Source organism: Sorex fumeus, unplaced genomic scaffold, assembly GCF_029834395.1.
Source record: "Sorex fumeus unplaced genomic scaffold, SorFum_2.1 ptg000086l, whole genome shotgun sequence".
Classification (NCBI taxonomy): domain Eukaryota; kingdom Metazoa; phylum Chordata; class Mammalia; order Eulipotyphla; family Soricidae; genus Sorex; species Sorex fumeus.
In genome coordinates this window covers 35,063,024-35,077,206 of record NW_026606143.1, presented here as the reverse complement: position 1 = coordinate 35,077,206, position 14,183 = coordinate 35,063,024, and the positions used below count along the sequence as shown (strand labels likewise).

Sequence of the window (14,183 nt, the reverse complement as noted above, 5' to 3'; positions counted from 1 at the left end):
CCGTGCAGGCAGAACACTCTTGGTAGCTTGCAGGGCTGTTCGAGACGGGCGGAAGAATCGAGCCCAGGTCGGCCACGTGCAAGGCAAATGCCCTACCCGCTATGCTATCGCTCCGGTCCAGTAATAATAATAGCAGTAATAATAGTAACGATAGTAAAGAAGAAATGATAATGCTAAAACACAGAATGACCAACAGGTAAGAGACATGAAAAAAAAAAAAGACATGAAAAGGCTGGCAGGGCTCAGAGGCATAATGTGGGGGCTTAGAGCACCTGCCTTGGAAGCACAAGTTAAAACAGTCCCAAGTCAAAATCCTTGATGTTGATGTCCTCGGTTCAATGCCAGGCACTGCATTGTACCAGTATCTCTGGGTGTGGTCCCGCTCACTGCTGGGCACTGATTGGTGCGGCCCCACAATTACAAAAGAGAGGGCCAGAGAGAGAGAGTACAGCAGGTAGGGCATAGCTTTGCACACGGCTGGTACTGCATATGGTCAGGTGTGCTCCATGAGCACAGTGCCAGGAGTAAGCGCTGAGCACTACTAGGGATGGTCCAAAAAAACAAAGGCTATAGCGATAGCACAGGGGGTAGGGCGTTTGCCTTGCATGCAGCCAACTCGGGTTCGGTTCCCAGCATCCCATATGGTCCCCTGAGCACCGCCAGGGGTAATTCCTGAGTGCAGAGCCAGGAGGAACCCCTGTGCATCGCCAGGTGTGACCCAAAAAGCCAAAAAATAAAAAACCAAAGCCCAAACAATGCCAGAGATAGTTCATTTAAAGCAGGCTCTGTGTGTGGAGCCCGGCCTAAAATGGTCCCCAATAATTGCCAGGAGCTATGCCGAGCACAGAGCTGAGAGTGCCCCCTCAAACCAACCTAAAAACCTCTTATTTATTTATTTATGCATTGAGTCACTGTGAGATGCACAGTTGCAAAGCTGTTCATGATTGGGTTTCAGTCATTCAATGATCCAACACCCATTTCTCCCCCAGTCTACATTTCCCACCACCAATGACCTCAGTTTCCCTCCTGCCACTGCCTCCCTCCAGTCTATGGCTCTAGGGCAGGCACTTCTTCTCTCTCTCTCTCTCTCTCTCTCTCTCTCTCTCTCTCTCTCCCTCTTTCTCTTTCCTTTTGGGCATTATAATTTGCAATATAGATACTGAGAGGTTATCATCCAACCAAAATTTTAAAAAAGCCGATTCTCATTTTAAAAAAAGGGCGGGGGGAGAGGGGCTGGAGTGATTAGCACACTGGATTAGCACAGTGATTAGCACATTGGAAGGGCGTTTGCCTTCCAAGCGGCCAACCCGGGTTCAATTCCCAGCATCCCATATGGTCCCCTGAGCACCGCCAGGAGGAATTCCTGAGTGGCCGAGCCAGGAGTAACACCTGTGCATCACCCGGTGTGACCCAAAAAGCAAATAAATAAATAAATAAAAAATAAAGGGAGACCTTGTGTGTGTGTGTGTGTGTGTGTGTGTGTGTGTGTGTGTGTGAGAGAGAGAGAGAGAGAGAGAGAGAGAGAGAGAGAGAGAGAGAGAAGAAAAGAGAAGCAAACATGCAGTTTTCCTGGAATTTCCAGTATTGTGGCACAGCCATTTTTCTTCCAAAAGCTTCTTTTCCGGACTTAAAAATGACTAGAGGGGCTGGAGCGATAGTGCAGCGGGTAGGGCGTTTGCCTTGCACGCGGCCGACCCAGGTTCAATTCCAGCATCCCATATGGTCTCCTGAGCACCGCCAGGAGTAACTCCTGAGTGCAGAGCCAGGAGTAAACCCTTGCATTGCCAGGTGTGACCCCCCCCCAAAAAAAATAAATGACGAGAGCAGGCACAGGGGCCGGAACAATAGTACATCGGGTAGGGGTTTGCCTTATACAAGCCCACCCCAGTTCAATCCCTGATATCCCATATGGTTCCCTGAGCACTGCCAGGGTAGTTCCTGCGTGCAGAGCCAGGGGTAACTTCTGAGTATTGCCAGGTGTGACAACTCCCCTTACCCTCCCCCCCCTCAAAAAAATTGACTAGAGCATTAACCAGGAGAGCATAGGTTGGAGCACTTCAAAAATACAGTGTGCTGGGAAGCCACTATTAATAGCATTGGAAATCACAAAACCTCCATTAATAAACAAGTTTTTAAAAAAGGAGTTTAGGGGCTGGAGCAATAGCACAGTGGGTAGGGCATTTGCCTTGTACGCGGTTGACTTGGGTTCGAATCCCAGCATCCCATATGGTCTCCTGAGCACCACCAAGAGTACTACCTGAGTGCAGAGGCAGGAGTAACCCCTGAGCATCGTCGGGTGCGACCCAAAAAGAAAAAAAAAATTTAAAAAAAGGAGTTTAGGGGAAGGAATTTGAACAGGGGTTAAGGAACTTGCCTTCTGTGTGGACTGGTTCAATTCTTGGCACACACTGGTGTGGCCCCAATGCAACTCCCCACCCCAAAGAATTTCCCTCATGAGAAGACAGTAAAGCAAAGCAAAACAAAAACATGTTTTTGTATTTTGTGTGTGTGTTGAATAAAATGTAATGGGGCGGGAGGAACACACGTAGTTGGGGTTCTAAAGATGTGGGATCTCTTGGTGACTTTTTTTGCTTTTGGGGGTCACACCTGGTGATGCACAGGGGTTACTCCTGGCTCTGCACTCAGGAGTTACTCCTGGTGGTGCTCAGGGGACCATATGGGATGCTGGGAATCGAACCCCGGTCGTCCGCGTGCAAGGCAAATGCCCTACCCGCTGTGCTATCTCTCCAGCCCTCTTGGTGACTTTTGGTGTGAACTTGGACAAGTCTTGTAGTATTTATTTATTTATTGCCTTTTTGGGTCATACCCAGCGATGCTCAGGGGTTACTCTGGCTCTGTACTCAGGAATTACTACTGGCTGTGCTTGGGGGACCCTATGGGATGCTGGGGATCGAACCTGGATTGGCCGCGTCGCAAGGCAAACGTCCTACCCACTGTATTTTTCACTCTGGCCCCAAGACTTATCACGACGATCACGACCATCCTGTTGTTCATGGATTGCCTCAAGCAGGCCTCAGTAACGTCTCCTTCGTCCTAGCCCTGAGATTTTTTTTTTTAAAGTGCAATATTCAAGGCTCTTTCAGGGTTAGGAGAATGAGACCCATCATTGTTACTGGTATTTGTCATATTGGGTATACCACGGGGAGTTTGCCAGACTCTGCCGTGTGGGCAGGTTACATTCGGTAGCCTGACAGTTTGTCCAAAGCAGGAGCTGAGTGTGATAATCTCTGGATCCTGGCCGTTGTTGGGGTTACACGGCAGTTGGTGGGTGTAACTGTCTAGCTACTGGCAGGTCCAGTCCCAAACCGTGCAGGCTTGGAGATCTCAGCCCCGGGTCCCACACACCTGGGTTCCTCTGCCAGTTCTTTTATGCGTGAGGCTCATCCAAGTGTGTGGAGAGTGGTCCCAGCATGGCCTTGGCTGGGGCCCGGAAGTCTTCAGCTGTTGGGCCCTGGTGGAGACAGTCTCCTACCCTGTGCCCAAGACTTATAGTATTTAAAAAATTTTTTTTGGGGGGGGGGACACCCAGCAGTGCTCGGGCTTACTGACCCTAGACTCAGGGATCACTCCTAGCCTGAGGGTGGGGTGGGGTGGGGCTAGGGGGTGGGGGAGCGCTCAGGGACCCACATGGGATGCTATTCGCTGTATTATTGCTGCTCTGGCCCAAGTTGTTTTCCCCTTTTAATACTTTTGTTTTCCTACCCAAGTAAGCACTCCTTTAGGTGGTTAGGACCCTATGTTAAGGAGGTCTGAAACCTGTAATCTGCTACAAGTGGGTTGTCTAGCTTCCGGTGAATGGAGACGCCAATGAACAGACAAGTTTTCTTATCTATAAATCTAGGGGTGGACCAAATGATTTCCCACATGAACCTTTAAATATCTATTTTTTTTGGGGGGGGAGGTGCTGGAGCAATAATACAGTGCCTAGGGCCTTTGCCTTGCATGCGGCTGACCTGGGTTCGATTCCCAGCATCCCATATGGTCTCCAGAGCACTGCCAGGAGTAACCCCTGAGCATCGCCGGGTGTGGCCCCAAAAGCCAACTCCTCCTGAACCTTTTTTTTTAAGGGATGAGTAGGGGAAGGCATCCCAGGTGGCTCTGGGGGACCACGAAGTGCCAGCGACCAAACTCGGGGTTCCTGCATGCAAAGCTCCATGCTTGGCGCTATCTCCCCGCCTCAGGGTGTTTGCACCTCGGAGTGCCCTAGGATTAGGCAGTAACCGGTGATACCCCCCAGCGAGACTCCAGGGTGGGCCAACCTCATCGCCACCCTGCAAGCAATGGAGACTTCCTGGGACTGTGTCCTATGGCCATCGGTGACCTCCAAGTTCTCCAGTACGCCAGTTCCAGCTCCGGGGAAAGGGACGCTTCACTTTCTCGGGCCTCGGCCTTTTGGTGGGGGGGGGTGGGGGTCAAGGTCCGGCCTGTCACCACACCCTGCGTCAGGGTGTGAAAACACCGCGGTCTCGCTCATCCTTTGACAAGCGCCATTCTCCAGGTGCGTCTCGACCCCCCGCCTCCCGCCGCCCGTCCCCCACTTTCCCAGCCCTGGCGGAGAGCCCGGAGACCGCCGAGCGGTGCAGAGAGGACGAGGATGGTCGCGGTGCCTTACCCTGCGCTGCCGGGCGGCGCAGGCCGAGCCCGGGACCCGGCGGGCGGGCGGGCGGCGCCCCGTGTTAGTTACCTGGCGCGGGGCGGGGCGGGGGCGGGGCCGGCGGCCCGTCCTTGGCTCCGATTGGTCGGCGCCGCGCCTGTCTCCATGTGCCGTGCGGCGGGGGCACAACATTCAAGCCTGGGGGCGGGGCCGGGCGCGCCGGGAGGAAGCGCCCGCGCGGCACTTGCGGGCCGTGGGGGCGGTGGCGGTGGTGGCCCGGGCCGAGGCCGAGGCGGCGGAGGTGTCCCGGGCGGATCGGGTCCATCGGGTCCATCGGGTCGGCCCTCCCCGGCCCCATGGAGGCCGCGGCGGGCGGGGGCTGCGGCGCGGGGCTGCTGCTGAGTGAGGGCGAGCAGCAGTGCTACTCCGAGCTCTTCGCGCGCTGCGCCGGCGCCGCAGTCGGGGGGCCCCCAGAGGCAGCCAGGGCCGCCCTCGGCGGGGCCACTGCAGCCACCGGCCCGGTGGCCGATCTGTTCCGGGCATCGCAGCTGCCCGCCGAGACGCTGCACCAGGTAGGTCCCCGCGTGCCCCGCCCTGGCGGGTTTGTGGGGACCAGGTGTCGGGGGGACACGGTGGGTGGAGGGAGGGGGTGTCGGCAGCGCCGCCCCCTCGGGGGACCCGGAGACCTTGGCTAGGTCGCCGTGAAGGAGACTCGCCGCTGGAGACAGGCGGCAACGCCCTTGTCCCCGGCGCCCCGGGGGACAGGCGCGTCCGCAGCTCTGCTCCGTGGGTGCGCTTAGCCCGGCGTCCTTCCCTGGAGCGGGTCCCATTCGCCGTCCCCTCCCGCGCCCGTTTCTGGCGCTCTGCCGCCTTCTAGACCCAAAGTTTGCCCTGTTGTGGAAGTGGTGTTTGTTTGGGGGCCGGAGTCGGCTGGAACCTTTGCTGGCGGCTCCTGCACCCCCCCCCCCACTCCCGGGTGGGCGCTCCAGGTGCCTCGCCGAGAGCTGAACTCGAACTGTAGGGGAGCACGCGTGTGCGCCCGACGGGCGGGGGACAGGGGACGGGGGACGGGGGAGGGGGGAGGGGGCTCCACGCTGCTCACTCCAGGGGCTGGAAACCTGCGACTTATTTATTCCGTCTGTCTGGGGGGGGGGGGGTGTGCAGATATGCCCACTGAACGTTCCGAATAGTAGGATTAAACTGGAAAAGCGTAATGACAAGTGGCAGAACAGGAATCCAAGGCTGCAGGGGGATGTCTGTTAGGGCTCATGCCACGCTTTCCGGTTTGGGACGAGAGATGAGGCCAGATGCCCTGGCGGGGGTGGGGTGGGGGGTGGGGGGGGGACTCTCCTTGCGCCCCATCCGATCGGTGGTGGAACTTGAAATAGAATGGGAAAGTGACGGAAGCCCCCTCGTTGGAGCTGCTGCTTCCTTGAGAAGCGCCGAAGATGAGCCTCAGCAGATGCTGTTTTTGTGTTGAGCTTTGCTTGGATCTTGGACAAAGACTTAAGTGATGGACACTTTGTCCTTTATTGCTCCCAGTACTTCCCCGGGGAGAAGAGCGTCAATATCAGGTCCCAAATATGAAATGAAGCTTTTCTTAAAAGCCATGGCCACTCGGAAAAATCATCACCGATAGAATATGTAGGGTGATCATGTTATTTCTGTGGGTTCCACTCCCCGTGGCGCTAGGGGCCAGGCCGCTTTGGGTACCACTGAACCCTGCTGCGGCCTGTGATGTGAGCTGACGGTTAAACACGCGGCCGTGCAGTGCCTGTGGCCAACCAAGGTCACCCCCTCTGGGATTGGGAGCCACACTGAGTGGGTCTCTGGAGAAGTTCAATGTTTCTGGGCATTGGACTCAAAGCCTGGGGCATGTTAGGCAGCAATCTCCTAAACCCCACCGTGGTATTGTTTGGAGAGGGGGAGGGGCTCTTGTTTTTTTTTTTTTTCCCAGAATCCGCTATTGGTTCTGCACTTAGGAGTGACCCATGGCAGTGCTAGCACACCAGATGTGGTGCTGGGGGTTGAACTGGGTTAGCAGGATGCAAGGCAAGCACTCTGCTTCCTGTACTTTATCTCCCCCACACTCTCTTCTTATTTTGGTTTGGGGTTTACTCCTGGTTCTGCATTCACTCCCCGCGGGATTTGGGGGTCCATCTGTGGTACCGGGATTTAAGCCTGGGTCAGCGTTGGGCAAGGCAGGCGCTGTGCCTACTGTATCATTTGTCTAGCCCCTCTCCACAGTGGGGTTTTTCAAAGCTGCCGTTGCAGCGGGAGGACTGAGGGTTTTGTGGTTTTCTTGCCGGAGGGATTTCTTCATCACTTCTCACTGAGCATGCACTAATTTAGCTGCTCAGTAATCTTTTCGAATTTGCGATTTCCGGAAAATGTGATTAGCAGTCCCAGACCTTCCCCTGGCTTTTGCCCCGAAGTCCTGGATGTTGGCAGAAGCTCTCGAGCAGGTGAGCGACACCAGGCAGAGGGAGGAAACGTGTCTGAAAACACACCAAGCCCTACCAGCATCATGTGTTGGATGCTCTTGCTCCTTTAGGGCTCTTGCATTGTGTCCCTGTCAGCTGGACACCGGCTGGGGCTCATTTCCTGGTCAGCTGAATGGGGGCTTCAGTAAGGGAAGGCGGGCACATTCATATATTGGCTATGGCTTTTGTTTGTTTGGGGCCGCACCCTCCTGGCTCCCTGTTCAGGCAGCACTCCTGGCAGGCAACCATCTGCAGCGCTGGGGATTGAACTTGGGTCGGCCGCGTGCAAGGCAAGTGCCCGACCCGCTCTGTACTCTGTCGGCTGTGTTGACTGTCTCTCAAGGAACTGGGGAGTGTGCTTTGCTGGGAACCCATGTTCCTTCAAGGCATATATGACTCAAAAATCCCAAGGCACAGAGCCTGTGCCTGAATGCTGTGTCGTCATAAACGATTCCTTTTTTTTTTCTTTTTGGGTCACACCCGGCGATGCACAGGGGTTCCTCCTAGCTCTGCACTCAGGAATCACTCCTGGTAGTGCTTGGGGGACCATATGGGATGCTGGGAATCGAACCCGGGTTGGCTGCGTGCAAGGCAAATGCCCTACCCGCTGTGCTATCACTCCAGCCCCGTCATAAACGATTCTTGATGTCTAGTTGAAGCCTGCTTACAAAAGACTGCTTTAGAACCTGGCCAAAGGGGACACCCCGAGAAGTTTGCTTGCAGTAAATTTCAATCCCTCCGGGTGCTGAGCCTCCCTCATTCCACCTCATACCCTTCCCTTTTCATCGGACAAAATTGCGATTATGCAGGTTTCTTTGCACAGGTGAAAATGAACATCAGAGGCCCCTGGACAGGGCAGAGAGTCAGACAGACGGTGGCTGACAGCTGCCTCGTTTCCATGAACCCCTTGGGTGGCGTCTGACTGCGGTTGTGTGCGCACACTGCCCTCGGTTGGCACTGCCCATGAGGCTAGGCATTCTTGCAAGCAAGGGTGGACTTCTGAGTCTTTCCTTGTTAAACAGGAACCTGTAAGTTCAGAAGTAAGTGGTCCAACAGGTATAGCTGCTCAAATCACGGAGGCACATGGCAGCTGGTAGTTTCTATGGTAACATCCGGGTTTTCTTCTTAATAAACATATGATTAAGATTACCCTCCTGTTCTGGGAAGGAGAGGGAAATCTCACCTGGAGTCAGCGTTCTAGAAAATTATTTAATTTGGTCTCATCCTTACGGTGAAAATAAAGCAGCGCACCTGTAACTTTATTGTGGAGTGAATTATCGTTAGGGATTTTTATTTGTTTGTTTATTTTTAATTTTTAATTTTTATTAGTGAGACACCATGAGGTACAGTTGCAGATTTACAACTTTTTGTGCTTGGGTTTCAATTACACAACGATCAAATACCCATCCTTCCACCAGTGCCCATTTCCCACCACCACGGATCCCAGTATCCCTCCCACCCCCCATTCCCCCCATCCCACCCAGCCTCTGTGGCAGAGCATTCCCTTTTGTTCTCTCTCTCCTTTTGGGTCCTGTGGTTTGCAAGAGAGGCATTGAGTGGCAATCCTGTTTGGTCTATAGTCTACTTTCAGCATGCTTCTCCCATCCTGGGAGGATCCTCCCAACACCCTTTATTTGGTGCTCCCTTCTCGATCTGAGCTCCCTTTTCCTCGTTAGGGATTTTTAGAGTTGAGAAAAAATTTAATATACTTTTTTTTTTTTCAGAGCGTATTTAGGTTTGCAGTAAGGGATGGGTCCCAAGTGGTGATGTCAAGCCCTCCCCCTTAGGACTGACAGGTGTGACACCTAGCACTGCTGGGCCCTAGCAGAACTGTACTGCTGGCCATGTAACTCCTGACACACACACACACACACAGAGCCTGACCCACGTCAGCATTTCCCACCAGTGTTCAGAAAGTGGTGAACCGGTATTGTCATATCACAGTCACACAGTCACCAAAATTTCGCACTTGATCTGGGGTTTGCTGTTGTTGTTGCACGTCCTGTGGGCATCAGCAACACGCACCCACCATTGCGGTGTCGTAGAGTGTTGGCCCTAAAATCTGTGCACCCCTCATCCTCTCCAGGGTTTGCCTTTTTGTCCGAGTGCTGTAGAGTTGAAATCATCTAGTATGCAACCTTTCCAGAGCGGCTCCTTTCACTTAGCAATCCGCACTTAAGATTTCTCTAAGGCTTTTTTCATAGCTTTCTGGCTCATTTCTTTATAATGCTGAATACCACAAAATTGTCGGGATTCATCAACTGGAGGAATTCTTGATTGCCTTCAGGTTTGAGCAGTTCTGGATCAAGTTGCTCTGAACAGCTGTGTGCACCTCAGTTGTTCCTGTGTGTGTGTAGGTGTGTGTTCAGGGTGGCAGGAGCTGGGGGCAGGGTCTCATAAAAGCAGGGCTCAAATTCCCACCTTCACGGCACCGGAGATCTTTAGCTCAGGTCAGAGAATGTTTAGGTCAGGGGTCAGGGAGATAATACAGCATTAGGACCATACCTTGCATGTGCGTGATCCAGATTTGATGTCCAACACCACATGACCTTCCAGGCATTTCTGGTGCTCCCAGTACTGTTGGGGTGACCATGGTGGTACCTGGCAACTTAGGTCCTTAGAAGCACTGAATCTTTTTTTTTTTTTGCTTTTTTTTCTGGGTCACACCCGGCGATGCTCAGGAGTTACTCCTGGCTCTGCACTCAGGAATCACTCTTGGCGATGCTCGGGGGACCAAATGGGATGCTGGGAATTGAACCCGGTCGACTGCGTGCAAGGCAAACGCCCTACCCGCTGTGCTATTGCTCCAGCCCCTGAATTACTGAATCTTTGGGCTCTAGCACTGAACCACTGGCCTGATGGGCTGAGTATCTCCAGAAGTGGGCTCAGGGCCCCTCGAATACAGCTTGGGAGGCTCCCCCAAATGATGTTTTGTTTAAGTAAGAAACTGCTAAACCGTCTGCTGAAGTGGCTGTACCTTTTTTTTTAATTCCCCCAGTAATGGATGAGGATTCTTGTTGCTCTATATTCTCACTGTCACTGTCACTGTCCTCCAGTTGTTCATCGATTTGCTCGAGCGGGCCCAGTAACGTCTCCATTGTGACAGTTATTACTGTGTTTGGTATATCGAATACGTCATGGGGAGCTTGCCAGGCTTTGCCATGCGGGAGAAATACTCTTGGTAGCTTGCCGGGCTCTCCGAGAGGGGCGGAGGAATTGAACTCGGGTGGGCCATGTTGGCTGCTTGCAAGGCAAATGCCCTACCCGCTGTGCTATCGCTCCAGTCCTTGTGCTATCGCTCCAGTCCTTGTGCTATCGTTCCAGCCCTACATTCTCACCAGAGCTTAATGTCAGTGTCTAGGGTTTGGCTGTTCTGAGAGGAATGGAGTAATATCTTGTTTTAATTTGTATTTCCTTCATGACATGTGATGTTGCGCATCTTTCCATATGCTTATTTTCCATTTTGAATGATATCTTACTGCATCATAATAGCATGTATATCTGTGTATACACACACACTTATATACACATATATAATTGGCTTTTTAGGTCACACCGGACAATGCTCAGAGCTTGCTCCTGACTCTGCACTCAGGAATTACTCCTGGCTATGCTCAGGGTCGATTTGCTCGAGCGGGCCCAGTAACGTCTCCATTAGAGACTTTGTTGTTACTGTGTTTGGCATATCGAATACTCTCGGTAGCTTGCCGGGCTCTCCGAGAGGGGCGGAGGAATTGAACTCGGGTGGCCATGTTGGCCGCTTGTAAGGCGAATGCCCTACCGCTGTGCTATCCCTGTGCTATCTTTTTTTTTTTTTATCTTTTTATGCTCAGGGTCCATATGGGATGCCGGGAATTGAACCTGGGTTGGTTTCATGCAAGGCAAATGTCCTACCCGCTGGACTGTCACTGTCCCTCCCCTAAGAGCCTGTTTTAGAAATTTAAAAAATCTCTTTAGAGAGTATTTTTTATTTATTTATATATTTTTTTGTTTGAGAGTATCTTTATGTGCTGACTTATTTCTGTGTTTGACCATGTCCATAGGTACTAGGGGTCATTCCTAGTGCTTGGTGCTCAGTGGTCAGGGTACCATGCAGTGATGTATATTGACTCCTTGGGTCCCTATATGCAAAACATGTGCTTCAGTTCTTTGAGCCATCTCTCTTGCCTCTTGCTTGTTTTAAAAGTTATGTTCTATTTCTTTTTTTCTTTTTCTTTTTTTTTGGTTTTTTTTTTTTTTGCATTTTTGGGTCACACCCAGCAATGCTCAGGAGTTACTCCTGGCTCATGCACTCAGGAATTCCTCCTGGCAGTGCTTGGGAGACCATATGGGATGCCGGGGATCGAACCTGGGTCGGCTGCGTGCAAGGCAAATGCCCTCCCTGCTGTACTATCACTCCAGTCCCAAGTTATGTTCTATACCAGCCATACTTCAGAGTGACTCAAAAGTGTTCGGGGACCGTATGTGGTACTGGGGATTGAACAGGGTTTGGTTGCATGCAAGACAAGTACCTTCCCACCTGTACTGTCTCTCTGGTCCAACAGTTGAATTCTATCATGCGGTTGGGGGCCAGAGAAATAGCATAGCGGGTAGGGAGTTAGCCTTGCATGCGGCTGACCCGGGTTTAAGCCCCACATCCCACACGGGTCCCCGAGCAACACCAGGAGTAATTACTGAGTGCAGAGCCAGGAGTAACCCCTGAGTATCACTGAGTGTGCCCCAAAAAGCCAACAAATAAGTAAAGAAAAGCAGGGACTTCAAAAACAAAAACCAAAACCAAAAAAAACCTCCAAAAATAAAACAAACCCGAAACCAACAAGAGGTGGAAAAATGAACACATAATTAGAGAAAGAAAATAGGAGTATTTGAGAAATAGGTAAACAGTTACTGTTTCATCCTTGAAGACCAAGAACCATAGGTATTGGAGTGATTGGTAAGAGTCAGCCAGTTACCAGCAGGTACAAGGTTCGGTGGGGTCAGGCTGGGTGGGACCGCCAAGTTAGCGTTCTTGGTGTTCTTTTGCGGTGCCCTCAGTGCTGACGGTACAGCAGTGGATCAGCACAAATCCCGGTCCCCAGGGAGGCCACTTTTCACAACTTTATGCTGAGAAATGAACCCACGATCTTAGACACAAGAAGCCTAGGCTCTACTACGGAATTATATCCTTGGCCCCGAATTAGGGGATATTTAAAAAAAAATCCTGGGGCTGGAGCAATAGCACAGCGGGTAGGGTGTTTGCCTTGCACGCGGCAGACCCAGGTTCGATTCCCAGCATCCCATATGGTCCCCCGAGCACTGCCAGGAGAGATTTCTGAGTGCATGAATCAGGAGTAACTCCTCTGCATCGCTGGGTGTGACCCAAAAAAGCAAAAAAAATAAATAAAAAAAATCCTACCTGGTACAATGCATCAAATAAAGTGGTAGTATCCAAGATTTACAAAGCTCTCACAAAGCTCCAGGATTAATAAACAAACAAATCCAATAACCCCACCCCAAAGAGGAGAGAAGGAGAACAGATTCTTCTCCAAAGAAGAAATATAGATGGCTAGCAGGCATATTGAAAAGTGTTTATCATCACTTATTATCAGAGAAATGCAAGTCAAAAGAATAGTGAGCTATCTCATTCCACTGAGAAGGGCATATGTCAAAAAGATGGAAGACAGCTAGTGTTGGCAGGGAAGTGGTGAGAAAGGACCTGCCCAATTCACTGTTGTGGAAATGCCACCTGCTTCTGCCTCCATGAAAATCAAAACGAAGATTTCTCAAAACGTGAACTAGGACTCTCATGACCCAGGGCGTCTCTTCCTGCATCTAATGCCCAAACATGGAAACATTTTTTTTTTTTGCTTTTTTGGGTCACACCTGGTGATGCACAGGGGTTACTCCTGGCTCAAGCACTCAGGAATTACTCCTGGGGGTGCTCGGGGGACCATATGGGATGCTGGGAATCAAACCCGGGTCGGCTGCGTGCAAGGCAAACGCCCTACCCGCAGTGCTATCCCTCCAGCCCCCGAAACATTTCTTTAAAGGGGTAGATGCACACCTAGGACAACAGCTAGACCATGAAAGTAACCCGGACGTCCAACTAGGGGTAACTGCAGTAGAGCAGGTTGGGCATTTTGCCTGTGTATGGCTGACCTGGGTTCAATGCCTAGCACCATGTATGTTCCCCTGGACCTTGCTAGGCTTTAGGCTTGATCCCTGAGTGCAGAGCCAGGAGTAAGCACAGCTGGATATGTGTCCCAGCTCCACCCCGCCCTTGTGGTGTGGGGACACACACAAACACACACACACACATACACACTGACATACCATGTCACTGTAAGCACAGATTTGAAATGATGTAGTTCATTGAATATTGTATACGTCATGAGTAGCTTGCCAGGCTTTGCCGTGCGGGTGAGATATTCTCGGTAGTTTGCCGGGCTCTCTGAGAGGGGCGGAGGAATCGAACCGGGCTCGGCCGGGCTGGCTGCATGCAAGGCAAATGCCCTACAGCTCCAGCCATATTCAGTGTGCCAAACACAGTAACAAGAAGTCTCAAAATGGAGATGTTACTGGGCCCCCTGGAGCAAATCGATGACCAACGGGAGGACAGTGACAGTGACGGTGACAGTAGTTCATTGCAGTGTGGATTTGGAAGGTATCATTTTGAGTGAAATAAACCAGAGGGAGAAGAACAAATACCAGGGTGATCTCTCGTTGGGGATACAGAGACAAAATAATAGAATAAATAGTCCGAACAATGGCAAAGCCATCATCGTAGAATGCAAAGCCAGTCACCAAATGGTGGAGGGTGTAGTAATTGACTGTACCCGTACCAAAAATATTTTTTTTTTTTGTATTTTATTGAATTCTACCACTGAACCACTGCAGGCTGGAGCGATAGCATAGCGGTAGGGCGTTTGCCTTGCCAGCAGCTAGCCCGGCCGAGCCGGGTTCGATTCCTCTGCCCCTCTTGGAGAGCCCGGCAAGCTACCGAGAGTATATTCAATATGCCAAACACAGTAACAACAAGTCTCAAAATGGAGACAAGTCTCAAAATGGAGACCTTACTACCGGGCCCGAGCAAATTGATGAACAAC

The 14,183-nt window shown here is 51.8% G+C and overlaps 1 protein-coding gene across 2 annotated transcripts in view; it reads left to right on the top strand.

The window, feature by feature from the left end:
- The first annotated feature begins 4,832 nt into the window (after positions 1-4,832).
- The window catches only part of REPS2 (RALBP1 associated Eps domain containing 2), a 252,371-nt gene continuing 243,020 nt past the window's right edge, over positions 4,833-14,183 (top strand). For both annotated transcript variants that reach the window (XM_056131290.1, XM_056131289.1), the window contains exon 1: positions 4,833-5,187. In XM_056131290.1, the coding sequence (XP_055987265.1) occupies positions 4,972-5,187 (216 nt within the window). In that variant the 5' untranslated portion in view covers positions 4,833-4,971. The remainder of the gene's footprint in view (positions 5,188-14,183) is intronic.